We start from the raw sequence: 26,934 nt of genomic DNA, 5'->3' as shown, positions 1-26,934 counted from the left end.
GTGTGCGAGCGGGAGAGGGTCAGAAAGAGGGAGACAGAGGATCTGAAGCCAACTCCATGCAGTGAGCACAGAGCCCGACGTGCAGCTTGGACCCACGAACCGCACTGTGAGATCATGACCCGAGCTGAAATCAAGAGATGGCCGCTGAACCGACTGAGCCAACCGGGCACTCCCTCCCCCCGCTGCCCCGATTCCGACTCAGTGGGCTCATGATAAAAGGGGCCATGGGGACAGAAATGGCCGTTATTCACGGGCTGAACAACATGGCCTTCACCTCGGCAAGACTGATCTGGGTATTATTACCGCTCCATGCCCCATCTACCAAAAACAGAGGCCCACATATGGTGTCATTCTTGAGAGAGATCACCCAGGCGATCTGCTGAAATGTTGACTACATCGGACCCCCTCCCTCATGCAGGGGGCAACAAGTTTTCCTTCCTGGAATAGTCTGTCTACATACGTACCTGCCCTCCCTGCTGACATGGTTTTGCCGGCAATGTTGTCCCTGGACATACCAAAGTCTCATTCACCGTCACGGTCTCCACAAAAAGGCTGCACTAAACTGACTTTGCAGCATTTCCCTGGCCATTTGGGGCTCCTTGTGCTCTTGCACCAACAAGCCAGAGGGGTTATTGCATTGGCTGGGGAGAGGTATCCTGGTGATCCAGAGGAGAGAGAGCCGCTGCCCTACACTGGGGTTGGGGAGAAGTGTGCCGGAGACCCACAGAATTTGGGGGGCGGGGGCATCTCCTGGTACCGCTATGTGGGAAGGTAAAATTCAGCGGAAGATGGCAGTGAGTCCTTATGGCCCAGCAAGGGCTCAGCCCCCTTGGGAAAGAAGGCTTGGGTCACCCCATCCTCATGAGCTGGGATGTTGGCCGAGGGCAAAGGGAACGGGGAGGGAAAGGACGGCAGATAAAAGAAACGAAAAGTGCCAATGCGAGCCTCACGTCTAATGTAGAAGCGAGGACTGTAACCCTTAGGCCTGTTTGATTTCTTTGTCACTTTACCCATCTTTTCATTTGGGTTAGCTAATTTCCTCCTTGCCCCATGTTCCCTCTACTATTTTATTCCAGCTAAATTGGTGGAGGTGAACTTAATAATTTAGCCCACGGATTACAGGCTATCCACACGATTTTACGGATGGAGTAAAGATGCAATTAGCACCATCCAGAGATGGACAGGCTTTGAGTCTCTGCAGCCGTGGAGAGCGAGCATGCGCTCACGTTTTGAAGGACAGTGGCAACACGGCAGGAGGAGACCGTGGCTGCTATCATGCTTGCGGGAAAACTGACATACCGGGATGACGTATACAAAGCACTTGAGAGAGAGCCTGGAACACAGGAAGCGTGAGCTACTGTGACGTCTTACGAGACGAGTGTTTTTGGTGCCAAGTAGCCATGGGGAAGATCTGTGCTGGATTCTGCAGCTTGACTCCACGTCCTCTATTCCAACCTTCCTCTAGTGAGCCACCTTTCCCTGCACGAGTGTTCTTACAGGTGTCTCTGTACCCTGATAGAAGAGAAACTGGGGCAGGGATGCCCGACACAGGCAAGGGGCAGCTGGCTGCCACCTGGGCGTGTCCCCTCAGGACTGAAGTCGGCTGCGCAGGAGTCTGGAGTTTTCCCACCACCTGCCGCGGGTGGGGGTCCGGGGCCCCTCCCACAGGCACTGACCACACCCCACACTCTGTCCTAGGGAAACGGGGCAGGGGCTAGGGACAGACCTCTCTCTCCTCCCCCTGCCGTGACCTCGGGACCTGGAGGCTCAGCGTTCCTTCCATCCACCCCCCTGTGGGCCGGCCCAGAGACTTCTGGCCCAGAGACTCCTAGCGTGATGCTACATCCTAGTAGTGGGTGGGAGAAGGGGCACTTGGGAGGAAACGCCTTGATCCGGTGGGTGAGAGGGAGGGAGGGAGGGAGGGAGTCGTGCAGGGAAGAGGGGGTGCAGGGGACTGACCTCAGCCACGGTCCCCTTGGCCCTGAGGAGGCAGCCCGGGAGGTGGAGGGGCACACACAGCATGGAGGAGAGCGCGAAGCCCCAGCCCATGGCCTCGCCCCACCACGGGTACACGTAGGCGTTGTTGTAGACGAGCGGCTTGTAGTACACCACGTTGAAGATAAAGATGCCCTGCGGGTGAGAACCCCCCCCACCCCCCCCACACCCCCCGCCGCGCGCTCAGCCAGCGGCGGGCCCTCGGCACCCCTCCCCCGGCTCGGGCCTCCCCCGGCCCTTACCATGCAGACCAGCGGGGTGAAGAAAGACCAGCACCATTTCATCCAGGGGCAAGGGCGGTACCCGATCATGCAGGCGACGTCGTCCATGAAGCGGTCGGCTCCTGGGGCGAGCGAGGCGGGAGGGCTGGAGCCGGACGCCCCACCACCCCTGCTCCGGCCCGCACCCGCAGCTCGCCCCGGGGCCCGGACCTACCGTACACCCAGGCGACCACCACGCACTCCCAGAAGGCCTGCCACAGCAGGGTCGTGCCGCTGGCCGAGTAGTAGTCAAACAGCTGGAAGACGTACATCCCGCCCTGGGGACGGAGCCGGGTCAGGGAAGGTGGCAGGCAGCGGGAGGCCTGGGGCGGCCCCCACCCCGCCCCCACTCACATCAGTCACCATGGAGAGGTCGATGACAAAGCAGAGGGCGCAGCAGAGGGCCACGGAGATCTCCCTTTGGAAACGGAAGTAGTAGGAGGCCGGGAGGAGGTCGAGCAGGCCGGTGATGAAGCCTTCCACACCTACAAACTGTGGCCGGGCGCTCAGGCCACGCCCCTGCGGCCACCTGCCAGCCGTCCCCCCTCGCCCCGGGGCCTCCCCCACCCTCCCGGCACCCTCCGTCCTGTCCCCCCCCGCCCCCCCCGCAAACCTGGCTGTCCAGGCCTAGCAGCAACAGCATGAAGAAAAACAGGGCAGCCCAAAGGGGGGCCACAGGCATCAGCGTGACGGCCCGGGGGTAGGCGATGAAGGCCAGGCCGGGCCCTGAAGGGGGAAGCGGCAGGGTCTCGACACCTGTGTCCCGCGCCCGCGTTCCGTTCCGTCCGGCCTCGTCACTGCCCGCCGCCCTCCACTTCTCCCCTTCCCTGAGCTTCCAAACTGAGGCATGACGCCGGGGCGTGCGGTGGCTGGGGGCCTTTCCCCTTGAGTCAAGGTGTTGCCGGGGGGGGGGGGGGCGAGCCCGCGAGAGCGGGGTGCCTGGCTCAGGCTCCGGGTCTTGCCGGCCGGCTGCCCTTGTGGTCACCGGTCACCGTTCACCCCGGAAAGCCCCTCCTCTCCCTCTGCAACACTCGGCCGAATGTGAGGGGCTCAGCCCAGGGCCCCAGGGAGGGATGCACGGACGGACGAGAGCTCGAGGCCCCCCGTGGCCCGGCCCGCGAGGCTCCGGCTCGGGGCCGACGGGAACAGCTGTGCCTCGCAGCTGCTCGGCCAGGCCTCCCTCGGCCCCGAGTGACGGGACAAGCGAAGTGAATCTGTCTCTCGTTTCCCAGAACGTCTGTGTGCACGTGTGTTCGCGGATGGGGTCTGTTAGGACGGAAGGCCGGGCGGAGGGGTCGGGGTCCTCACCTGATTCCGCCACCTTGGAGATGTGCACGCCCTGCTCTGCGGCCATGAAGCCCAGGATGGAGAAGACCACGAAGCCAGCGAAAAAGCTGGTCCCGCTGTTGATGAGGGCCAGGATGATGGCGTCCCTGGGGGCAGAGGGGCCGCGGGGACTGGTCAGGCCGCCTGCTGCCCGCGGACGCGCGGCGGGGGGCGGGGGGCGGCCTGCGGCACCTACTTGTAGCAGTTGTTGTTGAAGCGGTTGTAGCTGCCCAGCGCCGTGAGGGCGCCCAGGCCGATGGCGTAAGAAAACAAAATCTGGGTCCCGGCATCTATCCACACCTGGAGATAGACCAGGGCGGGGAGGAGGTGAGGGGCCCTGCCGGCCTGGCCCACCCCTCGTCCCGTCCAGCCCACCGCCCCCTCACCTGAGGGGACCCCAGCTTCGACCAGTCAGGCTTGAGATAGTAGATGATGCCATCCAGGGCGCCGGATAGCAACACCCCACGCACCAACAGCACGATGAGGACCACGCAGGGGAAGGTAGCTGTAAAGTACACGATCTGGGGTGGGGGGGGGGCCCCCAGCCTCAGCAGGGGGGCAGGCGGGCCACACTCCCCCCACCGTGGTACGGTCCGTTCCGAGGTCAAGCGGGAGGCCAGCCTGCAGCCCCCCCCTTCTACTCCTCAGAGCCTGGGCTCCTCCCGAAGGACGAAGGACGCGGGGTGCTCAGCTGGCCATCGGCCGCCCCCGCAAGGACAGGTCAGCTGTAGAGAGGGAGGGCGGAGGCAGGACCTTGAGCAGGACATCAGCCTGGAGGCAGGTCCCATGCCTCCTGTGGTTCTCTGCACAGAGGCAGGGTCCTGGGCAGGACGGAGTGGACTGGGCCGGCCGGAGACAGAGGCGACAGCGAGGTGACCGCGAAGACCTCTGCCTCCGTCCCACCCTCAGCAGAGCAGGACAGGTAGGCAAGGGAGGGCCACGGGCCGGGTCCCCCCAGGCTGGCCGCAAAGCAGAGAGTGAGCAAGTAGTGAGTGAGGAAGAGAGGGAAACTGGGGCGGGGATGCCCGACACAGGCAAGTTCAGCTGGCGGTCGCCTGGGCCTGTCCCCTCAGGACGGAAGGCGGCTGGGCTGGAGTTTGGAGGTTGCGGAGGACTACCCAGGCACGCGTGGGAAATCCACCGGGCTGGGTTCAAGGACCTGCCCCCGCCTCAGGCCCTGGCCCGGTCACCTCGCGTGGCGGGGTGCCCCTGCCCCCTCCCCCCCGGCGGAGACACCCCTTCTCCCCACCGGCCATGCTGCCCCCACCCCTGCCATCATCACCCACCCCGACCCGCCCGCCTCCAGCTGTACCTTTCCTGTTGACTTGACCCCCTTGCAGACACGGAAGTAGGCCAGCACCCAGCAGGCCGGCAGACACGGGGTCACCTCCCAGTTGAGGGCCCCTGGCACGTCCAGCCCCCCCGAGAGCCGCAAGACTTTGTTCCTGGGGGAGGGACAGCCCGTCAGGGCTGCCGCAGCAGACGGCAAAGCGACCGGGGAGCTGTCGCCGGGGCGGTGCTCCCCCGTGCCGCTGCCCTCGGGTCCAGCTGGGCCCCCCTGGGCCCCCGGGCCCCCGGCCCAAGCCCGCAGCCATTGCGGTGTGGGAGGCGGGAGCCCGGGAGCCCCCGGCGGTGTCCCCTCCCCCAGGCTGGCAGGCACTAGGGGACTGACGGCGCCCGCGACCGAGAAATGGTGAGGGAGCCAGGCCCGTCCCTTCCAGCTCCCCTAGGGGCCGCGCGGGGCGTGCTCCCTGAGGACAGGCAGGGCCTGGGAGTGGCCCCTGCTCGGCAGGCATCCCGCGTCGGCCCCCCCGGCCCCCGGGGACGGGTCCCGGCACACGCAGACCCGAGCCGTACGGGGAGCCCACAGACAGCGACAGGCACGGTGCTGCCCAGAAGCGCCTGAGCGCGGCCCACGCCTCGATGCCCGGGACCCGGGCGGGCGGCGGTCAGCTGGCTGCTCGCACGTGCGCCCGGCTGGCGCCTGCGCAGACAGACACACGCTTGGGGGGAGGGGCGGGCCGGGCCGGAAACAGTCACGTGCCAGTGGCCTCACCAGAATGCTCTCGGGGACGAAGGAGCCCGACAGTGACGTCACGCGTCGAGGGGCGCAGCTTCCGGAACCAGCCTCCGTGTCCTCGGGGTCAGCGTCGACCGGATCCAGGCTCTGGGCCAACACAGCGAGGCCGGCTCCGTGGGGACCAGCTCCGCGGGGTCTGTCTGCGCAGGCGCCCTGGCCATCCCCGACAGCCTTGCGCGCCGAGGGGCCGGGCTTCGCGAGGCCTGCCAGGGGTCTCAGCGGTCCGCCGACAGTGGGCGCAGCGTAGCGGTGGGCTCTGAGGAGGCCGGTGCGGCGGCCGTGAGGGCCCCGGACGACGGCGCGGAGGAAGTGGCGGTCACGCGGGCTCCCGAGGGTGGCGCGGAGGACGCGGGGGCAGGCCCAGAGGCCTCCGACGGAGGCACGGACGGCCACGACCCCCAGCTTAGCCCCCGAGGTCCCGGTTGCCAGGGCAACTGCAGCCGCCACGATGGCGAGGGTGGCCCTGGCAGCAAGGGAGCAGTGGCCGAGGGGGCCTGCGCCCTTCCCCTGGCCGAACGGGCCCCGAGGGCCCTGGCCCCCGGTGGAGACGCGGCGGCGGCGGCGGTGACCTCCTCAACACTGCTGGAGTTGTATCCTTTCCGTGGCGGGGTGGCTGGGGAACAGGGCGGCAGCCCGGGGACGGGACGGACGGGGGCGGGGGTGGGCAGCCTGGCGGGACAGGGACGGCCGGTGCCCGCGGGCCCCCAGGGTGGGGGAAGCGGCTCAGGGTGGGCAGAGGTGGCGGGAGGGAGCGCGAGTGTCCCGGGGGTAGAAGCGGGCCTCTGAGTGGTCAGGAGGCTTCAGGCCATGGGAACTCCAGGAGCCCGTTGTGCCTTAACCGGGTGCCTCCCAGCAGGCTCACTGTGTCTTTCCGGTCGCCCCTGGAGGCAGAGATGGCCCGCAGGGCCCTGACTACACACGTCCAATGCCACCGAGGGTTGGCTCAGAAGGAGCTTTGCGTGAGGGGCAGCGCCCTGGCCGTGTGAGTCCTCCAACAAGAGTATGCGCGGGACGGGTGGGCGGTGGCGGCGGGTGGCGTGGTCGCATCTCTGCCTTCCAGTGCCGTCGTGGAGGCCCCGACGCACGCGTTAGGTGGAAGGCGGGGGGGGGGGGGGGTTGTGTGGGGGAAGGGGCTGGTGCCCTGCACCTCCACAGCAGGTCTCCCCTTTAACCGGATTTCCCTCTTCCCTCACTTCTAGGAGATGGACTACTGAAGACCCCATGTGCTTCCGAGTTTCCGTCAACTCCTTCCTGGACCGGCTTCCCCTGGTGATACGAAACATTCACGCCTTGGGGTCCCGGCCTCCGCGACGCCTAGGCCCGGGAAAGGGGGCCGAGGCCTAACCTGGTAGCCCTCACTGGGCAAGGCACGGGGCGTTGACACTTGGCGTCCTGGCCACTTTATTGTCGGGGGTCTAACGTTCTGCAGGTCCGGGCCCCGGTGGCTCTTGGCCCACTTCAGTTCCTTCCCTGCGCCCGGAGGGACGGGCGCTTACGTGTTTGTTACTGCACAACGTGAAACTGAGCTACTCTTTTGTGTCCGAGTTTCTTCTCAGTTCCTGCGCCTCCACATTTTCTTACCTTTGTTCTGGTGTTGGAAGGGAGGTTCTGGGAATCGTCGTCCAGCAGCCCAAGCTTATCGAAGACGACTCAGGGAGAGGAAAATCAGGTCCTATATTCAGCGGTAAATACTGCTGATGTTTTGGAATACGTTCCTAGTTGTATTTACCCGTTAAATGGATAACAACGTATAACGTATGCATTTTCCAGTTTAGCGTTAACTTTTCTCCGGATCCTTTTTTTGTTTTGTTTTGTTTTGTTTTGTTTTTGTTTTTCCCCGTTGAACGTACTAGCTTTCCCACTCCCTAAAAACTCTTCAAAAACTGTTATCCACGAGACTCACAAATGTATTATTACATAATGTTGAGCAGTCGGGTCGTGTGAGTCAATGGGATTCTTGAACAGAAGTCTTTGTGCGAACAGTTACTTCCTTCAGATCGTTTCCAAGAGGTAGAATTCCCGCGTTCCATAGCTTCTCGGCACACAAGTGCTCTCCGGAAAAGGCGCCCCGCCGCCAGAAGTCTGGTCTCCCCGCATCACCAACCAGTAGGGTGGCTTCCTACCGAAGTAGAAGACTCCTTTTGTACCAGGGAAATAAGCACGGAAACACTAGAATAGGAATTTTGGGGCTTACTGGCCTTGTTTCCGATGAGCAAGGGAGTGGTGCCACAAGTGGCTACGGGTTTGGGGGCGGGGTGGGGGGTGGTTAGCTCCCTCTGAGTAGCTTGTGTCTTGGAACCTCGCTAAACCGGAGTGCTAGCCTCACGAGGGTTCCCTCGGAGTTTCTACATGCATGGTCATGATCTCTGTAAGCAAACACGGTTTTGGTTCGTTCCTTTCCGGCCTTGCCGGGGCTACGGGGGCGGGGGGAGGGAACAGGCTGACACTGGACAGATGGGAAGCAAGAGCAGGAAGGCACATGGCAGAGAACCAAATCCTGGATCCAGCCATGCCTGAAGACAGAACTACCCGCCCCCCGCCCCCCGCCCCCGCCACGATCGTTCAGTTACACACATCCAGAAACTCTCCCTTTGGTTAAGCCAACATGAATCCTTTTTTTCTTTTCTTTTCTTTCTTTCTTTCTTTCTTTCTTTCTTTCTTTTTTCTTTCTTTCTTTCTTTCTTTCTTTCTTCTTTCTTTCTTCTTTCTCTTTTGTTTGAATGCTTTTATTTAGTGTTTGAGAGCAAGACAGAGACAGCGTGAGCGCGGAAGGGGCAGAGAGACAGAGAGGGAGACACAGAATCTGAGGCAGACTGCAGGCTCTGAGCTGTCGGCACAGAGCTCGACGCAGGGCTCAAACCCACGAACTGTGAGATCGTGACCTGAGCCGAAGTCAGACCCTCAACCGACTGAGCCACCCAGGCACCGCCGCCGTGAATACTTTTTATTGCTTTTCTTTTTGTCTTTCTTCACTTGCAACAGAAAAGTCTTGTCCTTTATTGACTTGAGGAACCGTAGGTTTTCTTGTCACTTCACCTGAGAACGTGGCTCTCCCTTCTTTTAACAGAGAAACTGGGCTCTTTAAGTTTACAAAGGCATTGGCTCCTAGCTGGTAGGCCTTCAAGCCGTATGGTGGTAGAGTCTTCTGTGGGTAAGAGTCCAGAGAGGGAGGGGAGGGACTGCAAGGGGCAGCTGGAGGAAAGGGACACAGAGAAGGGGCACTGGGACCCACCCTTTCCGGATAGGGCTCCCAAGACTGGCCCGGAATTGTGGGGCCAGATCGTCAAGAGACCGGAACTTAGTGTGAGCCTCCCTCCCTCTCCCAGCAAAGCCCAGAGTTAGGCCACCGCCCTGGCCCCACAGACGCACTGCTGAAGGTGCCGGGCGGCCTTAACACGTCAGTCAGGTCACAAAACAAGTCGATTCCAACGCGTCCCCGGGCTCCCCTCCCAGAGACGAGCCAGAGCCCTGCCCCGCGGCCCCGCGGCGTCAGATGTGATCCGGCCCGCATCTTCCACGGCCTCCTTCCCTCCCCTCTCCACCTTGCTCACTCGGATCCAGCCACACTGGCCTCCTCCCTTCTCTGAAACACACACACCAGGCCCAGGCCTGCCTCAGGACCCTTGCACTGCCTCTTCCCTGCCTGGACCTCTCGTCCCCCGGGGTTCCATCTGGCCCACTCAAATAGCATTCCTGGCCGCTCTCCTTAAGGTTGCGTCCCACGCTCTCCCCACCTGCATTACTTTCACAGGTGTCGGGGGGTAAGAAGCAGGTGGGCCCGTCAGCACGGAGGTGCACCTGCGGCAGTAAAGCGTCGTGGGACACGAAGGAGCTTGGGTGCTGTCGATGACCCTAGGGAGTCTTGAACGGAGCGGGACGGGATGCAGCTTACGTCTTACCAGGTTCCCAGTGCCTGCTGCGCTGGCAAGGGGACGAGGGCAGGCAGGACAGAAGTGGGGAGACTGGCACGCAGGCGAGAGACCCCCAGGCTGCGGCCAGTGGAGGTGGGGAGAAGGGAACGGGTTCCGGCTGGATCTTGACGGGAGAGCCACCGGGGTTTGCTGGCACGGATCGGACGTGGCCCTGGACCTCCTCAGATGCGCGGGACCCCTGCAACGGGTCACCCTTCCTCCCATAAAGGGAGCCCAGCTCCTCCAGAGTCCAACAGCCTCCCCACCTGCTTCCCTGCTCGCCGACCACCCACCTGCCACACACTGCCACCGTTTTCCCGACGTTTAATTCAGAAACAAGGTTCCAGGAACAACGACAAAGAAGCTCATGCCAAAACAGAGGGGACAGCTGGGTTTCCGGGACCACGCGCCGGGGCCAGATCCCTCGGAGGGGGAAGAGGGAACAGAGGGGTAAGGCACTGCCGCCTCGGCCACTCGGGGCGGGCGCAGGACAGGGCAGCGGGGGTGAGGGGTCCGGGCTGAGCGGGCACCACGCCGAGGAAGCTGGGCGCTCGGGCCTGGAGAAGGAGACTTCCAGAGCCCCCAGGCCCACGTGGGGCCCTGGCACGAACCCGCTCATAGCTCCCCAGGTGCCGGGGACAGGGCGCCCGAGAAAGGTACGGTCCGACCCCCGAGAAGTCCGGAGGGGATGCCGGGACCCAGCCGCGGGGAGACCCCCGGGCGCAGCCACAGTCTGGGGATGGCTTCGCCGCCTCACCCTGGGCGCCCCCCTCCTCGCCATCAAGTGCTGCTGGTGTCGGGGGCCCCTGCTCGGACCCGGCGGGGCCGGCCACGGCCAGGGGCAGGTGCCAGAGGCGAGGCCGAGGCTGACCGTGCCACCAGGGAGCCAGGACGACCCAAGGACACAAGGGGCGTGAGGTTGTCCACATCCCAGAGAAGGGGCACGTGGTGACAGACGGACACGGTGAGGGGCGGATAAATTAAATAAATAGGTGGTTGGGGGTATAAACAGGAAGAGGGGGCAGGGGCTGGCACGACCCGGGGGCACGAGGGTAGGAGGGCGGGGATATTGCTGCTGCCAGGGTCAGGACCCTTGGTCCTGTCACCACCGCCCCCACGCAGGGCCCAAAGAAAGGCACTAATGAAGGGGGCCGGGGTGTGCGCAGGGCACGAGAGACCGGTGACCACCCCATCGCCGCCCCCGTGCCACCCGATCCAGGGCTCGGCCCCGAGGTCACCTCAGGCCTGGGACGCCCCCTCCTCGCCGGTTCCGCCACCCTTAGCTGTTGCCGGACACGAGGCTGATGGTCTGTTCCAGGTTTTGGCCCAACTTAGGCTTCCGACAGGAGGCGTCTCTGTCCAGAGCGGTGAGGACCTGGGGGAGGAGGGTCCCCCCGGAGCCGGGCTGGCGAGGAGGGGCCGCTCCCTCCGTGGCCAAGCCGTCCTCCCCTGCCTGAGCTCTTCTGTCCCTCCTGCGTCCACGCGCCCCGCTCTCTGCGGGTCCCCGGCACGTGGGAAGGGCTGCAGCCCCCCACCTCTGCCCACGCTGCGACGACTTGGCCACCCCGAAGCCACCGCCTTCTCTGCTCGGCGGCCACAGTGCGGCCCTTCCCGGCAGTGGGCTGGACCCGCTGTCCCCAAACGCCCCGTCCCTTCCTGGCCCACACCCCATCTCCCCGTCCCCTACTGACCCGGAATCTGGACCCAACCTCCAGGTCCCCTCCTGACCCCCACCCCGCACCCAATTCCCCATCCTCTCCTGATCCGGAATCTGGACCCAACCTCCAGGTCCCCCCCTGACCCCACCCCACTCCCAATGTCGCCATCCCCTCCGGACCCCCATCTGCACCCCGCACCCGATCACCTTGTCCCATCCTGACCCCCACCCGACACCCGAATTTCCCGGCCCCTCCTGACCCCACCCTGCACCCAACATCCACGTCCCCTGCTGACCCCCACCCCGCACCCCAAATCCCCATCCACTCCCGATCCGGAATCTGCACCCAACCTCCAGATCCCACCTGACCCCCACCCTGCGCCCAATCTCGCCATCCCCTCCTGACTCCCACTGACACCCCGCACCCGATCACCTGGTCCCTTCCTTACCCCCACCCGACACCCGAATTTCCCGGTCCGTCCTGACCCCACCCCGCACCCAAGCCCCATCCCCTCCTGAACCCCAACCCCACACCTGATCTCCCCATCTGCTACTGACCTGGAATCTGCACCCAACCTCTGCGTCCCCTCCTGACCCCCACTCCTGCCAAGCACCCGATCACTTCATTCTCTCTTGTCCCCCACCGCCACCCTGCACCTGATTTCCCCGTCCCCTCCTGACTCTTACCCTGAATCCGATCTCCCTCTCACCCCCTGACCCCCCCCGCCACACCCCACCTCCCCATCCAATCCTGATCCCCACCCCTACCTGGCACCCGATCTCCATGACTCCTCCTCACACCCACCCCTCCACCCACCTTGCTGGACACTCATGACTCCCACCCCACACCTGATATTCCTGTGTCCTCCTGACCCCCACCCTACCCCACATCCAACCTCCGCCATCCTCTTGACCCCCACTGCCCACTCAACCTCCACGCCCCACCTGGCCCCCACCCCACACCCCAAATCCCCATCCACTCCCGATCCGGAATCTGCACCCAACCTCCAGTTCCCACCTGACCCCCACTCTGCACACTCTGCACCCAACCTCCCATCCCTTCCTGACCCTCATCCCATACCCGACCTCCCTGTCCCGTCCTGACCCCTACTCCTCCCCTGACCTCCTCATCCACTCCTGACCCCCAACCCTACCGAGCACCCGATCTCCCTGACTCCTCCTGACCCCCACCCCCCACCCAACTTCCTGGTCCCCTCCCGACTGCCACCCCGCACCTGACATTCCTGTGTCCTCCTGACACACCCCCCCACCCCGCACCCGAGTTCCTTATCCCCTCCAGACCTCCAGCCCGCACCCCTTGCCAAATCTTCCCGTCTCCTCCTGACCCCCACCCTGCACCCCGTACCCCATCTCCTCATCGCCTCCTGACTCCACCTCGCACCTGGTCTCCCCGTCCCCTCCGGAACCACACCTCACATCCCATCTCCCTGTCCCCTCCCAACTCCCACCCTGCACCTGACTTCCTCGACCCCTCCTGACCCTCACCCCACACCCGACCCTGTCTTTGCAGGTCTCCAGGATCTCGCTGTCAAACACAGTGAGCATTCTAGGGCCTCATCGCCCTTGACCATCAGCAGCACCCCGGGGAGAGGATCACTCTCTCTTCCCTCCTGACCACCTCCTTCCTGCCCCCTGTGTGTGTGTGTGTGTGTGTGTGTGGGTGGGTGGGTAGGTGTGTGTGCGGGCGTGCAAGGCTCACTCCTGTTCCAGGAGGCCACCCTGCAGTCTTAGGGTCCCTCCCTCCCCTCCTCAGTCTCTGCCGCCGGCTCGCTCTCTGCTCTGCCACCTCGGAGTGTCCCAGGACCCCAGGGCTCGGTGCGTGGGCCACTTGTCCCCCTATACCGGCTCTCGGCTGCCCGTGGCGAGCTCGTGCAGGCTCGGGGCTCTCTGGGCCGTGTCCTGGGTCCCCGATTTGTATCTTCATCGCAGACATTTGCCCACACTGCAGACTCCTGTATCCAGCTGCCAAGTAGACATCTCTATTCACATTTGAGTAAGATAACTCAAATTTAACACGCAAAAAATGATGTCCACTCTTGCACTCTTGTTATGTTTAACCATAACAATAATAGTACTGAGTGAAATAGCCTAAGAGAAGCTACAGAAACCTGTAAAGAAGACTTAAATATGCCTTGGTCCACTGTTGTTAATAAATACTTTTTTTTTTAACTTGTTTAGAATATCAAAGTTTTGTTATAATTGGAAAATACCTTTCCTTGCCATTTCTTCATTTTATCTTTGCTCCTGGTCTTTTGGTATAGAGTGGCTTAAAATTTTTTTGTTTATGTGATCCATTGTTTCAGTATAATTTGCGGTTTGCATTTCCTATGAAAGGCCCTCCTCAGCATAAAATTACAAAAATATTCACTGAGAACATCTTCTAGTACTTTAAAACTTTAACATCCTGGGAGGTAATTTTCGTGAGAAAGAACATTGGTATGTAAGTTTGTTTTCTTTCCAAAAAGTTTTAGTCAAGGTGTCCCAAACCACTTAGCGAATAATCTGTATTTCTCCCTTGAGGTGAAATGCTGAAATCTTCAGCAAATTCTAAACCCCCCTTCAGTTTAATCTTGCACTTTTGTTGTTCCAGCTAATTTAGGTTGGGTGGTACAGGATGGCCTGTCTAGGGCAATGATCTGAAGGACATGGTCTGGAACATTGGGAGTGAAGGGAGGAAAGAGAGAGGAGGGGAGAGGAAAAGGAGGAGGAGGAGGAGGAGGGGGAGAGTGAGTAGAAGAGAAGGGAGGGAGGAAGAGAGGAAAAAGGACAGAGGAGACATAGAGAAACTCTCCCAAGCAGAGGAAATTGGTTTCTTCTGGAATGCCAGGAGGCAAGCTCACAGAAGTGTCAGTCAGCCGGGTGACATTTCAGAGGGACTTGTGGTTCTCCAAGTCTTCCCAACAATGTCAGATATCCTCGCGACAACTGCGAGGAAGCCACTCTTTGGCGCTCTTGCATTAAGGACAGAGACGCGGGGAGGTTGGAGACCCAGCTACCATTGCAATGGCAATGTAACAACAACTCTCAGGACCTTTTCTGAGGCGGGTTTTCTTGACGTCTCCACACTTTGGCTGCCTGCGCTAAGGGACCCCACCAGCAAGGTCAGAGAGAGGCCGGAAGGTTCCTTCTGGGTCTGGACGCAATCATGTCAAGATTGGAGTAGTGGTTCCCAGGCTCTGGGTTACCCGAGACCATCAGACGTGACCGTGTACCACGTGGTCACCTTTAAAAATGGTTTCCCGGCAGCGTGTACCCAAACTCTACCTAGAGTTTGCCTTCGGAGAACACACGGTCCAGCTTGCGCACTGGTGACAGTTGGGTTCTCTGCTTCCCTGTCCTGCGATGTGAATGGGAGTCTGTTGGCCTCCCCCAGCTTCACCCAGTAAGTCGTTGCGGGTCACCCAAATCACCCCGCGTTTCCTGAGTCTGTTGCTTGAAACCCACTGACCGTTCTCATCTGTATGAGTTGGAGTACTTTGGTTCTAAGAGACAAAACGCAGCTCTAAGTGGGAAGGGAAGTGCTCATTGGTGAGATGCCCACGTATACACAGAGGGTCCTGCTGGAGTGTGCAGCACACCGCTGATCAGCACAAGTGTGTGAGCAAACCATGTGAAGCCAGAGAAAGAACCATCTTAAAGGAGGAAAGGTAATTGTGCCGACCCCTCAAGCAGGACAGAGACTGGTGGCTAATCCCACTGGCAGGGAGGACAGACCTCGTAATTCTGGAGGCCTTGGGCAGGGCACTCAGAAGGGTCTTGCCTCAGTAGTGTAGCGGGAAAAACGAATCCTCCACTGAGCTGTTCTGGTCCCACGCAGCAAATCTTCAAAGCCAAGACTCAAAAGGATCAATCTTTTCCCACTCACTTAACAGCATCCCTGAGCAAAGCTCATGACTATGTTTAGGAATACAAAGACATCCAAGGACACCTGGGTGGCTCAGTTGGTTGAGCGTCTGACTCTCGATTTTGGCTCAGGTCATGGCTCCAGGGTCGTGGGTTCGAGCCCGGAGTCGGGTTCTGTGCTGAGCGTGGAGCCTGCTCAAGATTCTCTCTCTCACCCTCTGCCCCTCTCCCCCGCTCTCTCTGTCTCCAAAATAAAAAGAGAAAATTCTAACCTTTAAAACAGGAATACAGGGGCGCCTGGGTGGCGCAGTCGGTTAAGCGTCCGACTTCAGCTCAGGTCACGATCTCGCGGTCCGGGAGTTCGAGCCCCGCGTCGGGCTCTGGGCTGATGGCTCAGAGCCTGGAGCCTGTTTCCGATTCTGTGTCTCCCTCTCTCTCTGCCCCTCGCCCGTTCATGCTCTGTCTCCCTCTGTCCCGAAAATAAATAAACGTTGAAAAAATAAATAAATAATAAATAAATAAATAAATAATAAAACAGGAATACAAAGACATCCAGAACCCAAGGAAAAATCACACTGTCTGGCATCCAGCCCAACATTACCAGGCATGCAGAGAAGCAGGAGGATCCAACCCGTGATGAGAAGACAAATCAAGCAATAACAGGCATCCAGATTGGCAAGAAAGAAGAAAAACCGCCCTCATTCTCAGACACGATTACGTATATAGAAAATCTAGTGGCGTCTACAAAAGAGCTGTCAGACTAATCAGGGACCTTAGCAAGTTTTCAGGATTCAGCATATTTTAGAGAGAGCTGCTTTAAGAACATGTACACATTAGAAATAAGAGGCTTAGGGGCACCTGGCTGGCTCGGTCCATAGAACATGTGACTTTTGATCTCGGGGTCATGAGTTAGAGCCCCACATTGGCCATAGAGCTTATTAAAAAAGAATAAAGTAAAAGGCTTCATTCTCCCTGTTGAAAATATGGGAAGAGATGGTCCCCTCCCCTTCCTTGAAGCATTTACTTTACACGACTTGTAAGTTCTTTCTTTGCTTCTTTGAAAATAGGTAGTATTTTTAAAGGGTAGAGGCGCCTGGGTGGCTCAGTGCTTGAGTATCCGACTTGAGCTCAGGTCATGATCTCACGGCTCATGACTTTGAGCCCTGCATCGGGCTCCGTGCTGTCAGCACAAAGCACGCTTCAGACCCTCTGTCTCCCTTTCTCTCTGCCCCTCCCCCACTCCTTCCCTGAATAAAGAAATGAATAAATAAATAAATAAATTTAAGGAAAAAAAGGCTAAAAGAGCCCCTTGCCATCTTTATAACCCAGGAATGTGTTCTTCAAGGACCTGGGAAACATCTCTTTGGAATGTAAACATCAAGCAAGATTGTGTCCCGATCTTCAGTTTCTGTGGGAGGGTAGAAGCCTAACTTCAGTAGGCACCTTGCTCCAAGTTGCAAAACTAGCTCCTGTCATGAAGATATGAAAAAGCTTATTTTTTCCTTGGATAAAGCCGATTAATTGTATTAGTCTGCTCAAGCTGCTATAGCAAAGTACCTCACACTGGGTGGCTTACACAGCAGGAATTTATTTCCTCACAGTTCTGGATGCTAGAAGTTCATGATCAAGGTGCCAGCAAATTCAGCTTCTGGTGAGAATTTGCTTCCTTGCTTGTAGAGGTCCGCCTTCTCCTCTGTCCTCACATGGCCTCTCCTCAGTGCAGGTGAGGAGAGAGCGGGGGAGTAGGGGCGGGGAGGGAGGAAGAGGAAGACGGGGGTGCTCTCTGGTGTCTCTCTTATAAGGACACCACTCTTATTGGACCAGAGCCCCATTCTTATGACCTCATTTAAACTCACTTCCTCAAAGGTCCCATCTCCGAGTACAGCCACACTGGGGTTTAGGGCTTCAGCATATTAATGTGGGGGAGGGAACACAAACGCACCGTCTGAAACAGCCACGACCTAATACACACGGCCACCCCAGTTCCCAGGGAAATTCAGGATGGACTATGCGCGGGGCCTGGTGGCGTCACGTCCTCTTACTTGAGGTCTACTTATGGTGGATGTTGAGAACACGTGATGAGCTCCACCCGCTTACCTATACAAAAGGGTGAAAGCTCCCTGTCTTTGGAATCTCTTAGCAGATTGCCTGTGATGCGCATCACATTCTGGTGCAATGCCTACTCAGTGAGAAAACTGTTTTGCTTCCACAATTGTGGAGACTTCTTCTGGGTTGGCAGATGATTTGGCTCTATTTTTTTTTTCTCAGCTAGGAAAAATGCCTGAGAAGAGCCCTCTTCATAGTCGAGGGAAGAGGGCAGGGGGAAGAGGGAAACAGGTACCCCCATTGTGCCCTCCATTTCAAAGAGGGCCAAATGAAGATTTCAAGGTACAAAAGGACCTGGGAGCATAGAGAAGCCACTGCAAAGCCAGGATTGGGATTCTTATCAACCTTATGTTCTCCTCAATTCTTTCTAATTTTTTTTTAAATGCTTGTTTATTTTTGAGAGAGAGAGACAGAGAGACAGAGCGTGAGCAGGGGAGGGGCAGAGAGGCAGAGGGAGACATAGAATCTGAAGCAGGCTCCAGCCTCTGAGCTGTCAGCACAGAGCCCGACAAGGCGCTGCAACTCACTAACTGTGAGATCGTGACCTGAGCCAAAGTCAGCCGCTTAACAGACTGAGTCACCCAGGCGCCCCACGTTCTCCTCAATTCTTACCTACTTTGCCTGCATTTGCCCATTTCTGCATTTTTCATTAGTCACATGGATGTTCCCTGGGGCCGTAAGAAGGAAAAACACTCTCCCAGTCTCCTGGTGGCTCCACTCAACCGTGCTGAGGTTGGAGGGATAGTGTGGCTAAGACAGTAGGTGCTTGAATCAAACAGACCCGGCCTCTGTCAGCCTCCATTCTTCGCCTAGAACCGGTGTAGAGACGACAGTACCCAGCTCACCAGGCTGTCCTGAGAATTACACATGACGATGTGGGTCGGGAGCATAGCATAGCGCCTGCACACAGAAGATTTTGATTTCATTCTATTTTCCCAGGGTGCTCACCACAATCGCAGCAGGCACTAGTGGCAGAATTCTGGCTACCAGAGTGGTTCGCCTAATTGGCAAGTGAGGAATTTCCACCTCAGTGTTGGAGCACGTGGAAGCATCATGAAGAGTGAAAACTACGCTCTCTCGAGTTATGTCGAATGGCGTGACTATCCCCTGCCTGCTGTGGCCCACATCGACAACGTCCGCCAGCCAGAAGGCCTTGAAAGAGAAGAGGCCTTCCTGCAGCATCCTCTCCACTGATGAAAAAGCTGAATCGTGCCACATTCACTTCAACGAGAGCTTGGCTGAAACGAACAGGAGCACAAACAAGCAGAAGATGGTTGTAGGCACCACCATGTTCTCCCATCAGCCACTGCTCTCGTTCTGATCTGGGAGAAGCACTGCGTGTACGGCCCCATCCCGCAGCCTCTGAAGAGGAGTGGGTGGCCAAGCAGACCGAGAGGATGCTCGACTTGGAAGGCCAGCCCAATCCAGGGCTTCTCAGTCAAGCGGGACTACGACAAAAACGAGTGGAAGAAACAGTAGCCCGCCACCCGGCCACGTGAGCCTCGCCTTGTCCTGCAACCTCCACGCAGCTCGGTGTACTTGCTGGGAACTGTTGTGTCGCAGCACCGATGCTAACAGGTGAGCAGTTTACGTGACAAAAAATATTTCCCCCAAACTATGCTACACTGCCTCTCTCTCTGCCTCACTCACCCCGACCGACCAATCGTCCCAGAACTTGTCTTCTCTGATTGGAAACAAGGCCAGGAAAGCACAACGTCCTTATTCTAGTGTTTCTAAGTTCTTTGCTCATGCAAATTGAGTTTTATTTATTTATTTATTTATTTACTTTGGTTTTTTTAATATATGAAATTTATTGTCAAATTGGTTTCCATACAACACCCAGTGCTCATCCCAAAAGGTGCCCTCCTCAATACCCATCACCCGCCCGCCCCTCCCTCCCACCCCCCATCAACCCTCAGTTTGTTCTCAGTTTTTAACAGTCTCTTATGCTTTGGCTCTCTCCCACTCTAACCTCTTTTTTTTTTTTTCCTTCCCCTCCCCTATGGGTTCCTGTTAAGTTTCTCAGGATCCACATAAGCGTGAAACCATATGGTAACTGTCTTTCTCTGTATGGCTTATTTCACTTAGCATCACACTCTCCAGTCCCATCCACGTTGCTACAAAGGGCCATATTTCATTCTTTCTCATTGCCACGTAGTACTCCATTGTGTATACAAACCACAATTTCTTTATCCATTCATCCGTTGGTGGACATTTAGGCTCTTTCCATAATTTGGCTATTGTTGAGAGTGCTGCCATAAACATTGGGGTACAAGGGCCCCTATGCATCAGTACTCCCCTATCCCTTGGGTAAATTCTTAGCAGTGCTACTGCTGGGTCATAGGGTAGGTCTATTTTTAATTTTCTGAGGAACCTCCACACTGTTTTCCAGAGTGGCTGCACCCAAACTGAGTTTCTTCTTGTGGCAGAAAACAGATCCAGCCACGACAGGGATGTGGGGAAACCACCATTCTGCTGGTGCCAGAATTCTGGCACATTTTCTGGAGAGCCACTCTGTATGCTAGATCTGCCTCTTGGAATCCATCTTAAGAAAACAGCCACTCACGCAGAGACTTATACACAAGAATCCCACCGAAACATTATGTGTAATAGGAAAAAAGTTGCGAAGAACTGAAGTGCTGAACAAATGCATCATAATACGTCTTGTACGTATCCATGCAATAAGATATTTTTGAAGAAGTTTTAGACAGAGGGTAAGCCCAAAAATGTTTCAGGAATTAAAAACTGATGCTAAACTTGAAAAAGGCTTACTCCTTGCTATGATTGTCATACATTTAACGTATTCCTACAACCCTACAGCTACGAGAGTATTCTGAAATCCTGACAGTAGTCAATGTTGAATGACAGGACCCAAGCAATCTTAATTTCCTTTCATTTCGTCAATTGTATTCGATCGCCTTGTACTAGAGTACTAGAACCAGAACCTCCCCTCCAACCTGAGGACACATGGAAGAAAATCTGGGTGCTGAAAAGAAACTCAGATACGGAACGTTAACTCAGTTTTATTATCTGTATTCTTTAAGCAGCAACCAAAACAAGTGGGCACAGAGCACCCAAGGGCCAGTACAGGCAAATAACCAAGCCCCAGAAATAAAGTGGCAACTACTGCAAAGGTCATGCCCCTGGGGAAGGGCACATGGCCTTCCACTGGATACTGTCATGGACTCAGCCCCCTTTTCCAGGCCGAGGCCTAGAAAAAATCGCGGGCACCAAGTGCTGCATGGTCTGCACCACCATGGAAAGCTGGTTGAGCAAGGAGGCGGTGGAAATCTGCAGGAGGACAGGGTCTTCAGCAGTTAGTCGGCTAAAAGTAAGGGGAAAAGGAAATCACTTTAGATTTGAGAACTCCTGGCCCTCCTCACTCCAATCTCCCCCCTCAAGGTTACTCCTCCGTGTCTCCCTTAGAGCAACCCCTGAGGCTGCCACAGACCCGGGGCCCCATGTGCCTCCTTAGACCAAGCCCTTGGTGTGTGCACATCTCCAACCGAAGTGTCCGTCGGGCAGAGGTTACCTCAGCTCCCCACTGCCTCCCGCCAGCCCCTTCTAGAACTTACATAAACAAGTCACTGCCAATCACCGTGAGCTCCGTGTGAACCGCTTCGTGGTAGCATTCGGCACCCGAGGTCAGGTACTGGTGGGTCAGCTCCGCATCCACGTAACACAGGAAAGGCACCGTGAGGGCACTGGTGGACATTCGGTTAAGGCATATCTGGGTGGACCTCATGGAGGAGGCTTCCTTGCCCATCGGAGGCCCGCCTTCCCCCAGACCGCCCTTAGGGCCACCCAAGACCACCTCGGCCGCCCCTTCAGGAAACGTGCATCACGGCACCCCCAGCTGCTTCCTCCAGCCTCCCTCGGCCCCACCACCCCCCCCACTTCCCTTCTGTGCCCCCGCAAGTCCCCGAAACCTCTCCCGCCCATCCACCGGGGCCCCCACCTGCCTCCCCTCCCGGCCATTCCCCACTGCCCCCCGACCTCGGGAGCTCCTTGGAAAGGATACAATTCCAACACTTGCTTTTCTGAGGCATCCCCGGAGGCCGAGGCCGAGGCCGAAGCCTCTCCCCCCTGCCTTGGGGCGGGCGATGCCCCCTCGACCTGGGGAGCTTCCCCAGCCACGGTGCCCGACGTCGCGGTGCCGTCCCGGCCTCCGGGATTTCCGGGGCCACTGGACGAGCCAGCACTACCCGTCGCACCACCGGCGCCGTCGTCCAGGATCTGCGCGCCGTCCGCGCCGTCCGCACCGCCCGCACCGTCGCCCGGGGCCTGCAGGGCCCCCACACCCACCCGCTCAGAGGCCGCCGCCATACCGCGCGCCCCGCCGACCGCTGAGGCGCTGAGACTGCTTCACGAAGCTCCGCCCCTCCGTGCGCAAGGCTGCTGGGGAGGCCCAGGGCGCCTGCGCAGACAGACCTCTGGTGAGGTTTCCGGCATGTGATTGGTTCCCGCCAAGCTGGCCCGGCTGCCCACGGGCCGCCAGGGAGACCCCGTCGGCAGCGCTGGAGAGCCAGGGCTCCCTGACGAAGCCCCGCCCCTAGTACGCGACGCAACTCAGTCTCCCTCGCGCGCCTGTGCAAACAGGCCCCTCCTATTCTGGACGGAGGGTTAGAGTAGGAGCGTGGGGTTGGCCGAAGGTGGAGTGACGCCAGACAAAGGGGGACAGAAAAAGGGGCAAATGTGGCGCGGGTAATGCGGTCAAGACGTGGCTGCCTTAGCTTTGTGGGGACGCTGGCCACCATGGTTAGGACTTGGAGAAGTGTGCACTGAGGGAAAGAATCTGCCGGTATCCCTGTGGTCCCTCGGTGCGTCTCAATTGCCCCATCGATACATGGCGGGTGGAGGGTGGCAAGCTGAGGGAAGTTGGATCGTTTTACAAAGTGTCTGCCACTCTCAAACTTTCCCGTTTCTAAGAATAACGGCATTCCTCGCTTGCGAGAGCTATTGATACGTTCTGGATAGAAGTCCCTTATCAAACACATGACTTTAAAATACAGTCGCCCATTTTATGGGTTGTCTTCTCACTTTCTTGATTGGTACTGTTTGCAGAACAAAACTTTTAAATTTTGACATAGTCGGTTATCGATGGTTTCTTTGTCACTTACGTTTTTGGCCCCCATTCTATAGAGAGAAAGGCAGATACTCTGTGCAATACACAGTCCCCCTGGGCAGTCACCTGTGTCAAAGAGTGGTGACTGGGGCGCCTGGGTGGCGCAGTCGGTTGAGCGTCCGACTTCAGCCAGGTCACGATCTCGCGGTCCGGGAGTTCGAGCCCCGCGTCGGGCTCTGGGCTGATGGCTCAGAGCCTGGAGCCTGTTTCCGATTCTGTGTCTCCCTCTCTCTCTGCCCCTCCCCCATTCATGCTCTGTCTCTCTCTGTCCCAAAAAAAATAAATAAAAAAAAAAAAAAAAAAAAAAAAAAGAGTGGTGACTATGTGCATGCTGAGGTCATGCTCCTAAAAGCGGCTCATTCACTGGGTTCGATGGCTAATTCTATGTATCAGCTTGCCTGGGCATAGGGTACCCTGACAGAACGTTATTTCTGGGTGTGTCTGCAAGGGTACTTCGGCTGGGATGAGCGTTTGAATCTGTGGACTCAGTAAAGTAGACCCCCAATGTTGAGCAGGCATCGTCCAATCCATTGAGAGCCTGAATGAAACAAAAAGTGGAGGAATGAAGGAGGAATTTGGTCTCTCCCCCAGGCCTTTCCTCTGCCTCACTGTTGAGCTGTGACATCACATCTCACCTTGTCCTGCCCCCTGGGACTGGCATTTACACTGCTACCAGCTCCCTTGGTTCTCAGACCTTCAGACTCAGGCTGAATTACACCATCAGCTTTGCCGGGTCTCCCGCTCAGCTTGCAGGCAGCAGGTCATGGGACCACTCAGCTTCCATTCTCATCTATCCTATCTATCTATCTATCTATCTATCATCTAATCTGAATGAATGAATTATCTGTTGGTTTGGCTTCTCTGGAAAACCCTGACTAATACAGATTTGGTACCAGGAGTGGTTCTAGAGGAACAGAATTTTAAGGATGGGTTCTCGGAATTGGTTCTGAGGTTTCTGGAATTGGCTCCAATCTGATTAGATTTAAAGATGCTCATGACTGTTTCTGGTAGCAAAGAGAACACTGGTAGCCTGTGACATAAGCTGATAGAGATATGCAAAATATATGCACTGGCTACTCCTAATCAACTACTTATAAGAAACAAGGAGCTGGGTGACTCTTCTATGATACTTTTGAACCTCTTTGGAAAACTCACAAATATAATGACATTGGTTGGTAGCTCCTAATGTGGTTTGGGAACGTGGTTAAATGGAAGGATGAGCTCAGAGATTTGAATTCCCAGCTCAAACACCACATCACCGGCCTAGGGGCTTCTATGTGTGCCCTTTAAGAAATCCTAACGTTCTTTAGCCACAGAGCCAAAACTGCTGAAAATTCAAATGCAGAACCTAAGTGCAACTAACTGAACTATAATGCAAGTTGAACTCCCAGACTTGAAGTGTGCCCGCTGTGAAACTGAGGCCATTGATTGGGAAACAATGGGATCCTCTAAGTTGAGACGGAGACTACATGTGGGAAGACACTGCTGAGGCTGGGGGCATTGAGCCCCTAAATTCTTTTTTTAAAATGTTTATTTCGGGGCGCCTGGGTGGCGCAGTCGGTTAAGCGTCTGACTTCAGCCAGGTCACGATCTCGCGGTCCGTGAGTTCGAGCCCCGCGTCAGGCTCTGGGCTGACGGCTCAGAGCCTGGAGCCTGTTTCCGATTCTGTGTCTCCCTCTCTCTCTGCCCCTCCCCCGTTCATGCTCTGTCTCTCTCTGTCCCAAAAATAAAATAAACGTTGAAAAAAATAAAAAATAAATAAAATGTTTATTTATTTATTTATTTATTTATTTATTTTTGGGAGAGAATGACAGAGTGTGAGTGGGGGAGGGGCAGAGAGAGAGGGAGACAGAATCCGAAGCAGGCTCCAGGCCCTGAGCTGTCAGCACGGAGCCTGATGAGGGGCTCAAACCCACGGACTGCGAGATCATGACCTGAGCCGAAGTCGGACGCTTAACCAACTGAGCCACCCAGGTGCCCCATTGAGCCCTTAAATTCTGATGAGTCTTCTTTACCAGTGGAAATGGCCTCCCCACCCCCAGAAGAAGTGGCCTATTTACCCCCAGTGGCAGCAGCCTCCTAGCTCACAGTGGTATGGGCCTCTCCACCCGCCTCGGAGGGGATTAACCACACATTGCCCAAGGAAACCATAATGGCCTCCCCGAGGCAGTTGCCATGCAAGATAATGCTGATTCTCTTCAGGACCTACCCCCACCACCCCTTTTTGCTTCTAGACCTATAAGTAGACTCAAGTCCCAGCAGGCCCCTACAGGCGAGTTACAAAGCGTGACACATGAGGAGGTATGTTCCACTCCAAAAGAATGACTTGACTTTTCTAATTTATACAGACAGAAATCTGGGGAGCATGTGTGGGAATAGATACTGAGGGTGTGGGACAATGGTGGAAGGGACATAAAGTTGGATTGGGCCAAATTTATTGACGTGGGCTCGCTAAGCAGACATCCTTCATTTAATATTGCATCTCCAGGAATTAGAAAGGTCTCTAAAGGTTTGTTTGTTTGTTTGGCTGCAACATGGACCTAAAGGCGGCTCACCATGAAGAGATTAGAAATGCTGGACCTACCGCGTTTTAGTATAGAGGAAGGGATCAAAAGGCTCAAGGGAGGGCAAGGAGGTCTGGTGCGGGGTGGGTGTCAGGAGGGGATGGGGAAGTCGGGTGCAGGTTGGCGGTGGGGACTCTAGGGGACAAAGTGATCGGGTGCTTGGTAGGAACAGGGGTCAGGAGGGGAAGCGGAGGATGGGTGCAGATTCTGGGTCAGGAGTCAATGGGGAATTGGGGTGCAGGGTGGGGGTCAGGAAGGGATGGGAGGTTGGGTGTGGGGTGGTGTCAGGAGGGGCCGGGAAATTCGGGGTTCGGTCGGGTGGGAGTCAGGAGAAGACAAGGAGGTCTGGTGCGGGGTGGGTGTCAGGAAGGGATGGGGACATCGGGTGCGGTATGGGGTTGGGGTCAGGAGGGGACGAAGTGATCGGGTGCGGGGTGGCGGTGGGGGTCAGGAAGGGAAGATGAGGTTTGGTGTGGGGTGGGGGCCAGGTGGGGCGTGGAGGTTGAGTGGGCAGTGGGGGTCAAGAGGATGGCGGAGATTGGATGTGGGGTAGGGTGGGGGTCAGGAGGACACAGGAATATCAGGTGTGGGGTGGGAGTCACGAGTGTCCAGCAAGGTGGGTGGAGGGGTGGGTGTGAGGAGGAGTCATGGAGATCGGGTGCCAGGTAGGGGTGGGGATCAGGATTGGATGGGGAGGTGGGGTGTGGCGGGGGGGGTCAGGGGGTGAGAGGGAGATCGGATTCAGGGTAAGAGTCAGGAGGGGACGGGGAAATCAGGTGCAGGGTGGCGGTGGGGGACAAGAGAGAACGAAGTGATCGGGTGCTTGGCAGGAGTGGGGGTCAGGAGGGGACGCAGAGGTTGGGTGCAGATTCCAGGTCAGTAGCAGATGGGGAGATCAGGTGTGGGGTTGGGGTTCAGGAGGGGATGGGGCTTGGGTGCGGGGTGGGGTCAGGACGGACCGGGAAATTCGGGTGTCGGGTGGGGGTAAGGAAGGGACCAGGTGATCGGGTGCGGGGTGTCAGTGGGAGTCAGGAGGGGATGGCGAGATTGGGTTCAGGGTGGGGGTCAGGTGGGATCTGGAGGTTGGGTGCAGATTCCGGATCGGGAGTGGATGGGGATTTGGGGTGCGGGGTGGGGGTCAGCAGGGGACGTGGATGTTGGGTGCAGGGTGGGGTCAGGAGGGGCCGGGAAATTCGGGTGTCGGGTGGGGGTCAGGATGGGACAAGGTGATCGGGTGCGGGGTGCAGATGGGGGTCCGGAGGGGATGGCGACATTGGGAGTGGGGTGGGGTCAGGGGGGGACCTGGAGGTTGGGTCCAGATTCCGGATCAGGAGAGGATGGGGAATTGGGTGCGGGGTGGGGGTCAGGAGGGGACCTGGAGGTTGGGTCCAGATTCCGGGTCAGTAGGGGACGGGGAGATGGGGTGTGGGCCAGGAAGGGACGGGGCGTTTGGGGACAGCGGGTCCAGCCCACTGCCGGGAAGGGCCGCACTGTGGCCGCCGAGCAGAGAAGGCGGTGGCTTCGGGGTGGCCAAGTCGCAGCGTGGGCAGAGGTGGGGGGCTGCAGCCCTTCCCACGTGCCGGGGACCCGCAGAGAGCGGGGTGCGTGGACGCAGGAGGGACAGAAGAGCTCAGGCAGGGGAGGACGGCTTGGCCACGGAGGGAGCGGCCCCTCCTCGCCAGCCCGGCTCTGGGGGGACCCTCCTCCCCCAGGTCCTCACCGCTCTGGACAGAGACGCCTCCTGTCGGAAGCCTAAGTGCGGGGCAGGGCTCTGGCTCGTCTCTGGGAGGGGAGCCCGGGGACGCGTTGGAATCGACTTGTTTTGTGACCTGACTGACGTGTTAAGGCCGCCCGGCACCTTCAGCAGTCCGTCTGTGGGGCCAGGGCGGTGGCCTAACTCTGGGCTTTGCTGGGAGAGGGAGGGAGGCTCACACTAAGTTCCGGTCTCTTGACGATCTGGCCCCACAATTCCGGGCCAGTCTTGGGAGCCCTATCCGGAAAGGGTGGGTCCCAGTGCCCCTTCTCTGTGTCCCTTTCCTCCAGCTG

At 57.9% G+C, this 26,934-nt stretch overlaps 2 protein-coding genes and 1 pseudogene across 2 annotated transcripts; 1 reads left to right on the top strand and 2 right to left on the bottom strand.

The window, feature by feature from the left end:
- Positions 1-687: 687 nt before the first annotated feature.
- Positions 688-5,176, bottom strand: LOC124525835 (sodium- and chloride-dependent creatine transporter 1-like). The gene is made up of 11 exons (XM_047098422.1): positions 5,112-5,176; positions 4,894-5,026; positions 3,968-4,102; positions 3,778-3,881; positions 3,564-3,688; positions 2,869-2,981; positions 2,610-2,747; positions 2,431-2,533; positions 2,238-2,338; positions 1,960-2,130; positions 688-759 (listed from the first exon to the last, which is right to left on the bottom strand). Exons 1-11 carry the CDS (start codon positions 5,174-5,176, stop codon positions 688-690), a joined length of 1,260 nt encoding a protein of 419 aa, XP_046954378.1.
- Positions 5,177-10,260: 5,084 nt separating this feature from the next.
- Positions 10,261-18,678, top strand: LOC124525834 (cytochrome c oxidase subunit 4 isoform 1, mitochondrial-like; annotated as a pseudogene).
- A 1,704-nt stretch (positions 18,679-20,382) lies between these two features.
- On the bottom strand, positions 20,383-21,525 carry LOC124525833 (cancer/testis antigen 1-like). The gene is made up of 3 exons (XM_047098421.1): positions 21,221-21,525; positions 20,775-20,903; positions 20,383-20,524 (listed from the first exon to the last, which is right to left on the bottom strand). The coding sequence occupies exons 1-3, from the start codon at positions 21,523-21,525 to the stop codon at positions 20,386-20,388; spliced, it is 573 nt and encodes a 190-aa protein (XP_046954377.1). The 3' UTR covers positions 20,383-20,385.
- Between the last annotated feature and the right edge of the window lie 5,409 nt (positions 21,526-26,934).

This window comes from Lynx rufus, unplaced genomic scaffold (genome assembly GCF_022079265.1).
Source record: "Lynx rufus isolate CCGP_SWC_20201006 ecotype Redwood Valley unplaced genomic scaffold, mLynRuf1.p SCAF_49, whole genome shotgun sequence".
In the NCBI taxonomy this organism is placed as follows: domain Eukaryota; kingdom Metazoa; phylum Chordata; class Mammalia; order Carnivora; family Felidae; genus Lynx; species Lynx rufus.
This window is presented reverse-complemented; position numbering and strand designations above follow the sequence as displayed.